This window comes from Somniosus microcephalus, chromosome 15 (assembly GCF_052327205.1).
Source record: "Somniosus microcephalus isolate GS21.2 chromosome 15, FLI_Smic_1.0, whole genome shotgun sequence".
In the NCBI taxonomy this organism is placed as follows: domain Eukaryota; kingdom Metazoa; phylum Chordata; class Chondrichthyes; order Squaliformes; family Somniosidae; genus Somniosus; species Somniosus microcephalus.
The window spans coordinates 89,454,166-89,471,192 of record NC_141001.1 but is presented as its reverse complement, the minus strand read 5'-3'; the positions used below and the strand labels follow the sequence as shown (position 1 = coordinate 89,471,192).

General features: G+C 39.6%; 1 protein-coding gene across 3 annotated transcripts in view; it reads left to right on the top strand.

Annotated features, from left to right (window-relative positions):
* Positions 1-17,027, top strand: part of ext2 (exostosin glycosyltransferase 2) — a 168,293-nt gene that overhangs the window by 11,711 nt on the left and 139,555 nt on the right. For all 3 annotated transcript variants that reach the window (XM_086008106.1, XM_086008104.1, XM_086008105.1), the window contains 2 exons: positions 546-1,105; positions 6,855-6,944. In XM_086008106.1, the coding sequence (XP_085864232.1) occupies positions 570-1,105; positions 6,855-6,944 (626 nt within the window). In that variant the 5' untranslated portion in view covers positions 546-569. The remainder of the gene's footprint in view (positions 1-545; positions 1,106-6,854; positions 6,945-17,027) is intronic.

Below are 17,027 nucleotides of genomic sequence, written 5' to 3'. Positions count from 1 at the left end.
AAATCTCCCCTTAACCTTCTCTGGTCTAAGGAGAACAATCCCAACTTCCCTAGTCTCTGCACATAACTGAAGTCCCTCATCCCTGGATATATATGTAGATATGCTACTAGTCCAAAAGAAGGAACCTAATTTCATAGTGCAGTAGATAGTCTCTATAATTCTAAAATATTCGATGCCGAGCGCTACAATGGTTAATCAGCTTTAATGATTATAATGCTCCATGACTTAGAACCACCTCCTCTTAAATTAAAATGACTGCAACATTGGAAACAGATGCTTTTAAATTGATTCCGATTCTGAGCTTGCAGTGATGTGATGATTGACAGGCTAGTGTGTGATTGGAACAGAAACTAAAATACAGTTGCTTTAAATTAAGTTCCGCAACCTATCCACTTTCATCTTGGATTTCAAAGATTGTAATTTTATTGCTAGATTGCTAGAGTTATTGACTTGAAACAGTTTAACAATGATTGAACAACGACTTTCAAAACCAAGGCTGCAGTTATAAATGTCTTTGTAATCACTTGCATTTTCCTCACTCCCAGAACCCATAGGAAGGGGATAGCATTATGTATGCTTCAACCAAGTACAGCAGTCGGGGCCCTACCCTTATTCCTAGGATGAAAACCAAACACCGAATTTATTACATAGCCCTGTTTTCAGTTGTCCTGCTCGGACTTGTAGCCACAGGAATGTTTCAGTTCTGGCCACATACGATCGAAGCTACCAACGAGTGGACTGTCGAAAAGCGCAGCATCCACGATGTTCCTGAAGTCAAACTAGCTGAAGACAGTCCTATTCCCGAACGAGGGGACTTGAGCTGTAGAATGCACACTTGCTTTGATGTATACCGTTGTGGGTACAACCCCAAGAACAGAATAAAAGTGTATATCTATCCACTGAAAAAGTACGTCGATGAGTACGGCACTGTGGTCAGCAACACCATCTCCAAAGAATACAATGAACTGTTGACTGCTATTTCAGAAAGTGATTTCTACACCGATGATCTTAATAGGGCATGCTTGTTTATTCCGTCGATTGATGTGCTCAATCAGAATAACCTCAGGATAAAGGAGACTGCCCAGGCCTTGGCTCAGCTATCCAGGTACTGTATGTTGCAAAGAGCTGCATTTTGTTTACTTGTATCTTTCTGCTTCTTTGGAAAATAATTAAGCTCTGTCAGCATTTCTCTAAATATACAATCCTGGACTTTTTGATTTTGTTTTCGGCTGTTATAAGTTATGTTGCACATGTATACTCGTCGGCTTTCAAGATTTTTTTAATTGCAGTTTTAAAATCCTGCTCATTTCCCACAGAAGCAGTAAAGTTGAATTACTTGTGTTTTTTTAAAGGGGTCGTAAACTACGCACTCGGCGCTTGTAATTTTTTTTCCAGAAATGCAGATGAAAGGCCAAAGTTCATAGGGCAGGACCTCAAATATGAAAAAGTAACAAAGTGAGTGAGGGACGTGGTGATTTAGGGGACACAGAACTAGGGTTTTAAGATCCCGTGGGTTCCAGGAGGAAAGGCGGATTGAAGGATGTATGGAGTTCCACAGTTTTGCAATTCTGGGAAAGAATGAGTTTGAGCAAGGAACAGTACAGAGTTTTAATTTTTTTAATGAATTCACAGGATGTGGGCGTCGCTGGCAAGGCCGGCATTTATTGCCCATCCCTAATTGCCCCTTGAGAAGGTGGTGGTGAGCCGCCGCCTTGACAACTGACTGGCTTTCTGGGCCATTTCAGAGGGCAGTTAAGAGCTGTGGGTCTGGAGTTGCATTTAGGCCAGACTGGGTAAAGATGGCCGATTTCCTTCCCTAAAGGACATTAGTGAACCAGATGAGTTTATACAACAATCAACAGTTACATGGTCACCATTACTGTTACTAACTAGCTTTTTATTCCAGATTTATTTAATTAACTGAATTTCAATTCCCCAGCTGCCGTGGTGGGATTTGAACTCATTAGTCCAGTAACATAACCACTCTGCTACCATTCCCTCATATTGCGGCATATTGAGGAGGTGTGTAGAGGATGGTGTATTTGCAGATTAGGAGGGACAAAAGAAGAAAATTCAGAGGGGCACTCCAAATTTAGAACAGCAGGAGACAGAAAATGTGGATAGAATAGTGAGACACTGGAGACGGCCGGAGCTTAGAGGTGAAAGAGGGTTCACCTATTGGACAATAAGCTTTTCTTTATATCCTGCCCAAGATGTGTGAGAAAGGTGTTTGAAAAGGCTTCACTGATACGGTAGCAGTATTCTAGTCTAGTGTAGACTTGGGCTTTATAGAGTTGCTGGGGGAAGATATGTTTGCCACAAAAGAGGAAACTGAGCTTCTCGGAGCTGTAGTCTTCCGACATGGGTTATTAATTTGTTGGGAGATAGACAGAGTAGGGATAAAGTGAATGTACTCTGATTGGCAGGATGTATCAAGTGGTGTTCCCCAGGGATCTGTACTGGGGCCTCAGCTTCTCACCATGTATATCATTGACTTGGATGAAGGAATAGCGTTGTATATCCAGTTTTGCAGGTGATGCTAAATTAGGAGGTACAGTAAGTTGTGCAAATGGGAGCAGGAAGCTACAATGGGACGTAGACTGATTGAATGAGCAACACTGTGGCAGATGGAGTTCAATGTATGGAAGTGTGAGGTCATCCACTTTGGATCCAAGAATTACAAGTCAGAATATTTTCTTAATGGCAAAGACTAGCAACAGTGGAGGGGCAAAGAGATTTAGGTGTCCATGTTTGCAAATCAGTAAAAACTAGTGCATAGGAACAAAAAATAATCATAAAGGCTAATGGTTCAATTTTGGGCATCACACCTCAGGAAAGCTACATTGGCCTTACAGGGAGCGGGTGCAGTGCAGATTCACCAGACTGATACCAGGGCTTAAATTATGAGGACAGGTTGCATAAACTTGGCTTGTATTCCCTTGATTTTGTACAGTTGTGGCGCGATCTAATCAAGGTGTTTAAAATGATAAAAGGATTCGATAGAGTAGATTCAGAGAAGCCATTTCCTCTGGTGGGAGAATCCAGAACAAGGAGGCTCAGTCTTAAAATTAGAGCTAGGTCATTCAGGAGTGAAATTAGGAAACACTTTTTCTCACAAAGGGCAGTGAAAATCTGGAGTTCTTTCCTACAAAAAGATGTGATTGCTGGGTCAATTGACATTTTCAAGACTGAGATCGACAAGAGTTTTATTAGGTAAGGGTATCAAAGGATATGGTTCAAAGGTGGATAAACAGAGTTGAGGTACAGATCAGCCATGATCTAATTGAATGGCAGAACAAGCTTGAGGGGCTTAATGACCTTCTGTTATTACTGTTTCCGATGTTCAGCAAGGGAGAAGATGTGGCAGTTTCATTTGAGATCAGCGATATGATTAGGCCCAGAATGCCACTAGATAAAGAAGGCCGAGAGGAGGTGTTTACATTGCACCGGAACGGCCCTAAACAAAGTCACAAATGGCAACGTCTGTGACTGTGTTACATTGGCCCTCCTCATTCTTCTTCACCTTTCTGCAGTCTTTGACACGGTGGCGTACACCAGCCCCCTCCAACACTTCTGCTCCATTGTCCAGCTCTGTGGGACTGCCCTTGCTTGATTTCACTCTTACCTATCCAATCGTAGCCAGAGCCCCTCTGATGCACTTCTCCTTAACTTTGTTTTAACATCCCAAAAAGATCAACTATACTGACTGCTTTCCTAATCTTTTTCATGGCAAACTTTGTTGAATGAAACTCCTTCGTTTTTCTTAAATCTCATATTTCACAGAATGCTTGCCCCATAACTTAAAAATATGTACAATGCAGATGAATTTTACTGAAGGTGTTCTCCCTTTGCTGCCTTATCATAAAAAAATCCCATAAAAATGATCTTTTACTTAAAGAAATCTGAATGATGTACTTTACTATATGCTCACCTCTTGCTATTTTAAAAATAAGATACCACCCTTTAAACTGTAAGCAGCATTTTACACTAACTTCTTTCCTTATGTTCTAAAAATCTTGCTTCGCAACCTTGGTGTCATATTTGACCCTGAAATGAGCTTCCGACCACACATCCGTGGCATAACTAAGACCACCTATTTCCACCTCCGTAACATCGCCCGTCTCCGCCCTTGCCTCAGCTCATCCGCTACTGAAACCCTTAACCATGCTTTTGTTACCTCTAGACTTGACTATTCCAACGCACTCCTGGCTGGCCTCCCACATTCTACCCTACGTAAACTTGAGGTGATCCAAAACTTGGCTGCCCGTGTCCTAACTCGCACCAAATCCTGTTCACCCATGACTTCTGTGCTCGCTGACCTACATTGGCTCCCGGTTAAGCAATGCCTCGATTTCAAAATTCTCATCCTTGTTTTCAAATCCCTCCTTGGCCTCGCCCCTCCCTAACTCTAATCTCCTTCAGCCCCACAACTCCCCGAGATATCTGCGCTCCTCTAATTCTGTCCTCTTGAGCATCCCTGATTATAATCGCTCAAACATTGGTGGCCGTGCCTTCTGTTGCCTAGGCCCTAAGCTCTGGAATTCCCTGCCTAAACCTCTCCGCCTCACTACCTCTCTTTCCTCCTTTAAGACACTCCCTAAAACCTACCTCTTTGACCAAACGTTTGGTCACCTGTCCTAATTTATCCTTACGTGGCTCGGTGTCACATTTTTTGTCTTCTAATTCTCCTGTGAAGCACCTTGGGACGTTTTACTACGTTAAAGGTGCTATACAAATAAAAGTTGTTGCTAGGGGAATCCCTGCACGTATTGACACCTTCTGCAGATGGATCTCTCCTCTGTGTATTGATACCCTCCTGAAAATATTAAACACTCCTTGCACCAGCCCCCACCCCCTGCTCTCCCATATTGACATGCCCCATCTTAATTTCAGAAAGGCACTGGTCTGCTATTCTGATGCAAACAGTGCTATCATTACAGAAAGTATGCAGCAACTGAAATGAAGTTGTAATAAGTCAGGAAATATAGGAAACATGTAGAATGCAGAACTCCTGAGACACTTGATGACCCACTTGTGATCTGCGTGTGGAGCCTGGTTTGAAAACCTATAATCTAGACTTGCACGGAATCCGAGAAGTCCAGGCAACTAGTGGACTAGATTGTTTTTATACAAACCAATTTCATGCCTGTAGACAAGTGGTTGTCTGATTTGACCGTTCTTCTAGTACAGTAAAGTGATAGTATGGCTGCCTGCAGTTGACTGGTTCAGCTGCCCTCGCAGGCCAGTTGAAGCCGTTTGTTTCATGCTGCCATATAGTCTTTCTAAACAATTGGAAAGGTGTAGCAGGCTGAAACAAAGGGGCAATTTTAACCTAATCCGCCCTTCGGGGAAACTGACGGGATCGGGTGGAACGCTTGTTTTACACCCTCCTGATCTTTCTCCATCTTGTAGTCTGGAGGGTTATATTGGGCGGGTGTAAAGCCAGCATTCCACCCGATCCCGTGGGTCTCCCGCCTGGCGAGTTAAGTTAAAATTATCCCCAATATTTCACACCACAACTTTAAAAATAACGGTGGATGTGCAGTTTTCCTGCTCTGGCTGCTATGTAAACCACCCTGCAATACAAACAAGATGGATCCCACCAATGCTCCCTGAAAGTTGAGCTTTGTTCTGCGCGGATGGTTTCTTTTAACATGTGGTCCCTTTAAGTTGCTGCGCAAGCGGCATTTATAATGTAAATCCGGTGAGCAGCCTGTGCGAGACCTTTCCCATTACTGCGTGGCTTAGCTTTGGTTCCACAGCACCTGGGACAAAAATTACAAAAGGTCAAGTGGGCGAGTGTTCCTTTATTTTTAAACAAGTTCTACTTTATGGGCCGGAAAGACACATAACTCCAGTGTTCTATAGATCAAAATACTCAAATTTAGAAGAGCAAAATCTATAATTACATTGCTGGATCTTTTTTAAAAATTCAAGTACGTGTACACAGTTTGGAAATTTCACAAGGCCACCGTCACACTTCACTGCAATCTCGTGAGAATATTCCCTTACAGCCAGCAGAGCGAGGGAAGTTTCATCAGTCTGGGCTGCATTTGTACGAAGGTACCTAGGAATATATTGCATATGAAATGCCTCTCCAAAGCATGATTAGAATATGGATGTGTACTCCCATTCATATCTCCATATGGATTAAGATTTTAATTTGCTATTCTCAAACCTGGAAATACGAACTATAAAGGTACAATATCCTTAAATACAGTATTTTCCTGCCTGAGCCCAGAGAGAAGAATTGTGCATTTTGTTCCCAATATTGGATTGTTAGTAAGCACCAAATTAGTGTGTTGTTTTTTTTAAAAATAGGCTGTTAAACTGAACAACTGTTAAGTGCTCTTCCCCTCTTTTCTCGCCCCACTTTACAAATCTGTTTTACCATTTTATTTGATTATTATGGAGTCACAATCCTAGTTTTGAAACACAAACTTTCAAGCTGTGATCTTCCCACATTAGGTACCATCCACACAAGAGGTAATGGGTAAGCTGTACCCAGACTTCTCTACCAGTTCTGCATTGAAGGTACTTGCTTGGACTTGTGAGCCCGCTCCTGGGTGATTCTCCCTCCGATTAGCTGACTTTCTTCCAGCGGGGAATCGTCTCACCAGTCAGGTGACCATTTCCTGACAACTGCACAGCTGAGATTAATCACAGTGGCGTAAACCTCCGATGTTAGACTGTCTCGACCATCTCGCTGCCCTCTTTAAACATGTTGATTCATCTTAAAAGAGCTTTTAAAAAGTAGTTGTACAATTTGTGTATGTTTTCTCTGTTCAACTTGACTTTCCTAAAACATTGTACAGTTTGTATTCTAAAAACGTGTATGTCTTTACCATTTTTAGATGGGATAGAGGGACAAACCACTTGCTGTTTAATATGCTTCCAGGAGGCCCTCCTGATTATAATACTGCACTGGATGTTCCACGTGACAGGTAAGTTTAAAGTCCTACACCCAAAAATTGCTTCCACTGCTCCCTGAGCACTCCTCTTAATCTCCATGCTAAGCAGATCAGGCCAGCTACTTTCCAACTATTGAGCAGCAAAGGTGTCGCTTGTAGGAGGGGAGAATGGGTAACATTTTTATTCTAGATTAGTTATCTTCCTATTGCTCTGCAGGGAGGCTAGTGACACTGTACGAGGCGAATTCATGAATGACTCCAATCTGCCCTCGTCTGATTTAGAGAATATTGCTGTACTACAAGCTATCCTTTTCACTTAATGAATGCTGCATTACTGGATTAAAGTCAGAAATGTCTGAACGTGTTGCCTGCAAATGCAGAAAATGAATTGCGAATTAGAACTTGCTTTGTGCTAGATATAATTTAAAATGCTTCCATTTCTACTAATGCGAGCTAAATTCAGGCTAATCTGGCACCTCATGTAGATGTCTTGCTGGAGAATAGTATAATGCTACCATATAACCCGACCACGTGTGTAAGTTGACAGTGTTAAGATGGATGGTCTGTTTGGCTTTGAAACCTCTTAACACCATAAAATGCATCATTACTGTAAATAAATGTTCAATGCATGTTGAACTCTTCTAACCTTTTTCATGTTTTGTTAAAATAAAAGTTTTACTGAACAATGTACTATTTGTGTTTCATCAGATTAAGTTATTATCCCTGTCCCTCATGCAGCTATTAGTTTTTAATGTATTTTGATATGAATCTAGTGGCATAATTTCAAACCAATCAGTGCTTCCAGCTTGTGCCCTCTGGTTTAAATGGTGAGGCTGTTTCAACTTTCTGCAGACAATACATTTCATTAGAATGTCATAACCCACTTTAAAAGAGGCCCATGGTTTTCCAAACTACGAAAACCATAAATTGTTTGTGTAACTCATTTTATTTCTTTTGGAAGGAGGGTAGGACTTTGAAATGTAAAGTGATGGAATTGTTAAAATTCCACCACCAACAGTTCCACGTTGAGTCATGGCACTCTCTAATAGCAATCATGTTACCTGAATCAAAGCAGCTTGTGAATGCTACATTAGAAGTGGATCTGATCACTTTTTATAAGAGAATATGCATTTTTTAAGAGGCTAAAGTGTAGTTTGACATTCAAACGGGCGTTTAAAAAAATTTAGTTGGTTTTGGTGTTGTCATTGACTCTTTAAACATTTTGCAGTAGGAATAAAGGTGAGACTATCAGCGCTCATCCTTATTAAGGAGTAAATCGGACAGCAACTTCCGGCGTCCGTACATGCGCAGTTAAATGCAGAAATCAGGAAGTTGCTGTCCGATTAGCCCTGCTCCTCCAAAAGCTTCACAGAGAGACTATCCATTCAAACACACGAAGGGCATGAAGTTGCCGTACTTACCCCATTATATACCTACTAAACACGCCATAAGAAGTTAGGGCTTGCCCATTCAAGTGTAAGTAAATTTTTAACACTGATAAGTCTTGGTAACTGTCAAACAACCTCTCTGGCACTGAAAATTTACTTTTTACAAGTGTGGAGTCTCATTCCTTCAGATTTTAATTGTTGTTGGAGATTTAAAATACATTTTAAAAATTGTAAAAAAAAAAAAGTCTGTCTTTTATCTCTCAATTCCATCTTTCCTTTATTTTGCTTTCTGTACCTGATTTTTACATTGAATTAGCATTCTAATTCACACTTCTTGGTTTAGACTTTGCGTGCATCAGTAAGGATTCTTCAATCTGATTGGTTGAAGAGACACACTGTTGCTTTCCCTGTTCACACAGGTCCCAGATCCTCTCTGAAGGGCGCCATGCTGCATCAGCCTCCTGATGACCGTAAGCTGCCACACAAAAGCCCACAAAATGTCTGTGGGCCGCTGTAAGCGTAATGAACGGCAAGCACCACTGACCGCAAAATCTGAGCCATTATTTAGAACTAATTGCAGGAAACTCTCTGGTATCCGGCACCGACGGGACCGGGATGGTGCCGGTTGATTAAAAATTCCGGATGACGGAGAGGGTTATCGACCGAGGCTATTTTTAACAAACAAAGAGTCAGACTCCTGTTATTGAGGTGTTTGGACTTCTGACAGTGCCAAGAAGCCGAGTAGTGGCTGTTTGGAGAACTACCCCCACTGACTAACTCGGCCACTGCAGGAGACTCGGACTTGGCAACAATTCCGGTTATTGAGGTGTTTTCGGAGTATGAATTTTGCCGGTTAATAGATAATTCCGGATATTTAGGTGCCGTTTAAACGAGAGTTTCCTTGGGTATGCTTTTTGGTGTTTGGGTAATGTTACTGCAATCCACACGAGGGCAGCAAACTACAGCTAGAAGTTTTAACTAAACAATCCTGCAAATACTCTGCAATAATGGTATAAGAAATAACTTTTGTACGCCTACAGTGGAAAATAATGGGTACCTAGTAATGAGTTACAGGTATGTGACTGAAGGGTTCAAATGACATTAAGTCGCAAGCAAAGCTTGTTGGAAATATCATCTGCTCTCTAATATTAGATTGCAGACTTTATCTTGCTCTCTATTATCTTTATAGTACAGTTAATTTAATTTAATTTAAACAAAATACTGCTCTTGTTATTTCAAGAGTGTGTTGGTGTTTTAATGAGGCACAGAATGACATTCACAGAAGTGGAATAATCCGTTGCAACATCATTGTAGGTTTCTAAGCAGGTTGCAAAGACAGGTTTAGTTTTGACCTCTTGTACGAGTATAGAACTGCCCCCATTGTTTTTTGCTCATTGGTCCAGAACCAATATGCATTTAAAAATTAAACGAGAAGCATTGACATCCAGTCATTGATTCATATGCTGTGAAATCTAGATTTCTTAACTACTTTCTGATTTTTTTTTTTGTTGCCAGTTTTATATTTTTTTAATTTTTCTCATCGCAGTATTTTCTTTCTCTTTCAATATTTTCTCTCGACAGTTGTTAATCAGTTTCTTTGTTATTCTTGCTTCAAGTTCATGCATTGGCCCTTCTATCAATCTGAATAAATGTTGCTGATCTGCACCTAAAATTGCCAGTTGGACTCTGGACTAACAGAAGAAGGATTCTGTTTATTGTTTGTTCCATAGGTAAAATATGCCCGATATGGGTAAAACAAAATGTATTCCAGCGTAGATTTGTAATGAGCCGGTCAGTCAGGGGTGAGCACGAAGGAGCTGACTCTGCGCAAAAAAGACTTACCGATGCATTCTAACAGTGTTATTGAGAGACCATTACAGGTGGGCTACAGGGGTCAGGCCATGAAGGACAGAATCCCTCCCTGGTCAGTAAGTGAAGGAAAAGTCTAGGAGTCTGCTGTTTTGCTAATATTGACGACTGTTGATATTTTACCAGGCAATTTCTGCTGAATCTCTACCAGTATTCTATATATAAAACTTTTCTCTGGGGAATGTTTGCTTTCCATATTTGACATTGTCCAATTCATGATCTAAAATTTCTTGTACTAGAAATAGTTTATAGATTTATCTTATTTTTATGTGCAGGTCTTTTATCCATCCTAATGAAAGGATTACTCCTGGTTAATGGAAATTAGTGGATAATTGGGAGTCCCTAATATTCATTAAGTTGCATGTATGGTTCATTGCGCAGTAAAAATAGCAAAGACTGTTTTATTGACCAAGAAAACAACATGAAAATTCCAGTGGATAATTGGCAAGGTATTAATTGGAGTGTGGAAAATGTACATTCAAGTGTATTTTCAAACTATCTTTTTTGATTACTGTAGCAAGTGAGGTTGGATAGTAATCGTTCAAATATAATTCTACTTCATTGTTTAAATTTCTATAACGATTTGAGATTTCTAGTTAAAGCTTAAGTAGTTATTTAGAAATTTGAGTTAATTTTTTTAAATTGTCCTTTTGACTGGATTGGCAGAAATCTGATCTCAAAGAGCAATGAGATAAATGATCAGATAATCTGTTTGTGATGTTGATTGAGGGACACAGGGAGAACTCCTGCTCTTTTTCGAATAGTGCCATGGATCTTTTACGTCCGACTGAGAGGGCAGACTGCATCCAGGTTTACAGGTGCCTGCAGTTTTGTTCTGTATATACTAGGAGTTATCTGCCTTATTTCATGCCTTGTATACCTCCTTCAGAGTAATTAGTAGTATGACATTGACCTTTTATAGAGATTTTAATAGAGAAACCGTTTACTTTTTTTTAATAAGGCCTTCCCCTTGATGTTCCACAGTATCAGAATTGTAAAAAGGTATTGCATTGTAATGTTTCTCAGTCATCACAAACTGTTCCATGTGGCTTCTTTCAAAATTCAGTTTAAATATTACACACCATTTTTACTGTGCCATTAAAAAACACAATTTTTTAAATGTTACCATTACTTAAATCTACAGTATATCAAATGCCTTGTATTTTTCAATACTGCTATTTTTGTAATAGGGAATGATGGGGCTGGCTTAGTTTTTGAAATGTACTCTGTGGAATCTAGGCCAACATAGAGTATTGCCAGGGAGTAAAGCCAATTGATCGTTAACCACTCCATCCTTCTATACCTAGTCCTTCAGTTTTGTTTTGCTCTCTAAATTTCCACATCCGTTACTTCGTATTTTGCATTAACTACAAAGTACTTTTAATTCTACCCATAGCCATAAAATGCTAATAATTTTTGTGTTTCAATATTTTCCTTGGCCTTTTAAATATTATTGCCACTGGATTAAGTTCGAAGAAACTGGTGAACGCTACAATTCTGATCTAAATTGTGAGGTTACACTTACTAGGATAGGACTTAGCTGCAGTTTTTTTTTTCTTCCTCCATAGTCTTGCCAAGTATGCAAAGAAAGTAAGAGTGGGACTGAGTGATATAGTGGGTTTTGTTGCCTAGGGGGACCTGAATTCACTTGAAACAAATATAGTGAAAGCCCCTGATCCTGGACTGTGGAGGGTCCCAAAGCCCATACCTTGGTACTGAATACCAATGATAGTCAAGAGTTTGAAACAAATGGAACGTAAATGCCCTTCTGTTAGTGTTTATCCGAGGCTGGGTCCTGGAGTTGATTACATGCAGTTCCGCACGACTGATTCATGATGTGGCTACTTTGCTTGCTTACTTTTTCCAAAACACTTTTTTTTGCCTCTCGAGATCACAATTTTAAATTTCCCATCTGCCTGGAAATCATCAAAATGTCAGATTCCCTTGCTATGAGACACTTTGAATTTGTAAAGAACGGGTAACAAACTAGAGTGCATAAAACTATATAAAGCATTTCCATACTTTGATTTTCATTTTTAATACTCAATAAGTGATATTAGGTTTTGGGACATGGAACATTGTTTCACTTTTTGTGCTTTTTCCACATTGATTCGATGTAGGTTGGCTTCTATTGCCCATTCTAGCCAATGCTATCCAAAGCAAGACTGTTTGATGAGTGCACATGTGTAAGAAAGTTTGTTCTGTAGATGTGCCTTTAAGGAACTGGGCCGAGACTCCCCAAACACATTTCACTTGGCATCCCAGAGGAAATATTGTTCAGTAGCCTGGTCTAGATTCAATCCAGCCCAGGACAGTTTGCTAACTGTATCATGCATTGTTCTTTTTCCTCCTCCTGTCTCTGAAACACGTCCAGTTTCCATTATTGCATCTACCATCGCATGGTTCTTTGTCAGCTTACCGTCTTACAAAGTTTTCTCAAAGAAAAGTTTTATTTTATAATTACTGCAAATATTTCAACTATGTCAGGTTTTCTGCTAGCCCAGCAGCTCTGTCTTGAGACATTCTATTTTAACATCTGAATCCCATTGTCTTATTTAAAGGCTATACAGGACTTCCCTTTTTCAGCTTAATACTTAGTTTTTCACTTTAAAAGGCATGGATACCAAAAGGGGCGTGCGTCATCCTAGAAGATGCATTGTGATTGGCTACGTTATTGTTTTGTGCCTGGTAGAATTAATCAATAAATAAAATGAATTGGCTTCCTCCATACCCTAGTGGATAAAGGCACCGTTCAAAATATAGAGCAGAAAGTTGCAGGTTCAGTTCTGGTTTATGCTACTTTAGCTGATCTTAACCAGGTGAGCAGTTGGGTGGCTGCAATTGGCCTCTGTCATTTGGTTAGGGAGTGGTCAGAAAATCCGAGGGTCCCTACTTTTGATTTGTGTCCAGTGATCCATGCTCGGAAGGCCATACGTGTCTGCACTGGCTGAGAACTGTGGTGATGCTCTTTGCCTGGGCTCATAAATGAAGGCTGGGCACTTGTACTGAAGCACTACGGATGCCTCTGGAACTGTATCCCAGCCCTTTTGGGGATGAGGAAGGATGGACTAGCAAATGGAAGTTATTTCAGATGATTGAATATTGTGATATGTGCACTTGGTGCATATATAAGTGCATAAATAAGTATTAAACAGCAAAAAGTTATGGTGTTACCAATAGGCCCCTCGGTTGCTAGGAGCCATTTTTTCCCCTTCCATCCTTCTTTTCTAACCAGCTATGGAGTTCCACTGGTCACTAATTGGATATCCAGGCTGAAAGAATAATTGCAATACCAACAGTAGGCTGCATTAACCAATTGAAAAGTTGTTTATTTGAGTCCAGTGTTGGCTGTGTGTTGTGAATAAAAAAAAATGTTGAGCACAAATCAAGGGAGGTACTTACCTGATGTCTGTGACATTACATTTTTCGACCTTGTTAAAAAATTGGGCAATCCCCAGCTCCCAAAAAATCTTGATGACTCTTTTGGAAGCACTAGCATGCAAGTGACTGATGTTAAGTTCATCTTCAATTTCTTTTCAATATTCTGATATTTAATATTCAGTGAATAAATATATGTTTGACAGCTGGCAGGATCTGAGCTCCAGCTTTCTGGCAACTAGACCTTGAAAAGAAAGAAAATATAAACATTTTGTGTTTTAAAAAAAATGAAACTATGTTTCTGGTTTCTGCATTAATGCTATAGGTTAATTGTAAAACCTTTGCTGATGGAGTGTTATTCCATTAGTTCTAACGGCTGTTGACCAGATTTTACTAGAAGGAAAAGCTGATGCTCCTTAAAGGAGGAGTGGGGGGTCATCATGCCAGAGCCAATAAATGCGATTTAAAAATGTTGAGTTACAGAAGCAGCCTGTGGCCCTGATGTGAATCCAAAAATCTCTCGTCAGGGAGGGACAGATTCTTCAAGCTAAACTGAGACTTGAAATAGAAATCACATGAAACATTATAGACCCGGTTTTGCTCTCAAAATAATGGTACAGCAACTTCAGGTGAGGAGCAGATGTGCGATTAAATGCCAATATTGAAAAGTTACTGTCTGAGGTGCACCACTCTGCCATTAGCGCGAAAACAGCATCTCGATGTCTGCCTCGTCATTGAAATGCATTGACTGGCGTGAAGTTGCTGTATTTGCGCGGTAGATACGAACTAAACTCAACACAGAAAGTCAAGTCTAAGTACCCTTTTAATGACTTGATAAATGTTAATTACTGCCAATCAACCTCTGGCACTGAAAATTAACTATTACAAGTGTGGCGTCTCATTCCTTCAGGTACTAATTGTTGTTGGAGATTAAAAATATATATTTTTTTCTTTGTCTTTTTTCTCTGTTAATCCAGTCTTTCTTTCCCTTCCTATTTCTCTTTCTGTACCTGAATTCACCCACTCTAATTTCCACTTCCTCCTTAGTCCTTGTGCTTTTTACTTCACAATTCTTCAATCTGATTGGTTAAGGAGAACCACAGCAGCTTCCCCTGTTCACTCAGGTTCCAGGTGCCCGGTTTCCCTCGCTGCACTGCTATCAGCTCGCACTTTCAGCAACTTGCCATGCAAAAAATTACAAAACCTAAACATGCAAGGGCACATCTAACTAACAGCAGATGCCATTAGATGCCCTGCCACAGCAAAATCATTATATTTAGTGGTGCATCGGAGATAATTCCTTACCCCCCATGCATTTTAAAGGTATGAAAGTTAAAACAATAGTGTCTAAAATGGTAAGACTTTGCACACTGTCACAAAATGACTAAATATGTAATACCTGTTGGGGCATTATGTAGAATGCTGCAGATCATTTGTGCTGTGTTGGACTTAGCCAGGGAGTGAATGATGCAGTCATTAATTGTTGAGAGGCACTTGTTCCATTCCTGAACTAAACCTTGATGAATCCAAAATTGACAACAAGCAAAAAGTATTTTTTCATTTTATATTGGATAAGGAACCTCAAACTTAGACATTCATATCCTGTTGTCTCCTTAATGCTCCTGACTCATACAGGTATAAACATTGGAAGTGCATCTGAACTGTAATTCTACTTGACCAGATGTTCAAAATAATAACTTTCCTTTTTTGGTTTGTGCTTTTACAATACTTGGATGTTCTGTTTTTACGTGGGGGTGCCAGATCCTGTTCGATCTGTAGCCATGGCATTTCCCTTTCATCTTTCACCACATCATCACTGCCCCACGTTGAAATGCAAGATAAATTTTGATGTCTGGCAATCCGAGGCAAATTTGCTATTTTGGCTACAAGCTCTGCAGATCTCTTCCTGTCACATGTGTATTCACTCATCATGTAATTGAAGGTGACTAGATCAAGAGGAGGCGATCGTACGATTGTACTCTTGTTAAATTTTCTTGTGGAATAATTGACCCTCTGATTGTGTCAACCTACTACAGTGGTAGGTGTTCCCAAACATTCAGAGTACTTTTAGTTATATTTTCCATAGTCATGATGTAGTATTGAGAGGAATCTTGTCAGGTTTTGACTGTACTAAACTATGGACCCATGTGTTCCCGTACACGTTTTTCAATGTCAGCACGACCTTTTTCTGGAGTTGAGAAGATTTTCTTCTATGATTATCCTTTTAGCAGAATAAAAAAAAATCAGTTGCTTTTAGTAACATTAAAAAGATTGCTTTGAATATACAGTGTATACAGCATTTTAGTTCTACACAAGTCGTGACATTTTTCAATGTATATTGATACACCACAAAACAGATCTGTAAGACATTTTCTATGCGACTGCATCTGTTAATCATTTTCTTCCATAAATATGTGCGCATCTTCAGATGGTCATACAGGGTAACATAAAAGGAATAACTTCAGCGTCTAATAACCCAATACCTATTAAATGGGTGAAAGGTCAAGTGATGGCACTCGCAATTTAATTCAATTTCTTGTCTGTTGAGTAATAGAGTAGTTGGATTCTCTTAAAAAGGAAAACAAATTGGTTCTAAAATGCTTCAGGAGCTTTGTGATTTAATAAAAAATTCCTGCAACCGATCATAGTTCTGCATTTTATTTATTAAAGGCAGCGCGTCATTAAGTCACAAGATTAGTGCAGAATTAAAACCACAATTGGACATAAAAATGGAAAAACCACAAATTGGGCGAGTTACCGGAGGATTGCCAGCTTTCATACCCCTACATGAGTCAGTGCCCTCAGGAGACGAGGGGATGGGAGGAAAAATTATGCAGTCTGTCTACAATTGCTGCTATTCCTAGTTTTGTCACCAACAAAAGAATCCTGTTGTATGTGAAGCAGGGTTTTTCAGCATGGGATCATCATGGTAGATAAGTTGATATTTATATCCTGGTTTTGAAGGAGCTTTTTTTTTAATAACTGCTGTTGCTTAGAATAAAAATCCAGAATGGGATTAACCCCATGACTGCTGATTATCCATTGCCCTTAAAAAAAAAATAAAGTATTGATCTAACATTTGCCAAAATTATATTGTCAATTCTCATTGGTGGTTATTTTTTGAGAAATGACAGAACTAATTTGTTAATTTGCAGTATTTACAATATGAAATATTTGATGTAAAAAGCTTCCCTGAGGCTCAAATAGTTAATGTTTTAATTTCTATGGCTTTGTGCCTATGGAATTAAGCACGCAGGGCAGATCAGATTCAGATTTCCACATTTTAAAGTGTGGGAAACAAATGCATAATTTAGTCTTTAAAAAAAAAAGTTTGGTATCAATTAAATTCTCATTTTAGTATTGTGGTGAAATGATCATAAAATATATGAACAGTAAGTTATGTTTATAGAATATAAATACCAAATAATACTGCGCATGAATGAGGGAAAACGGTCCAATTTTCCAACAAGCTAGGTAGCCT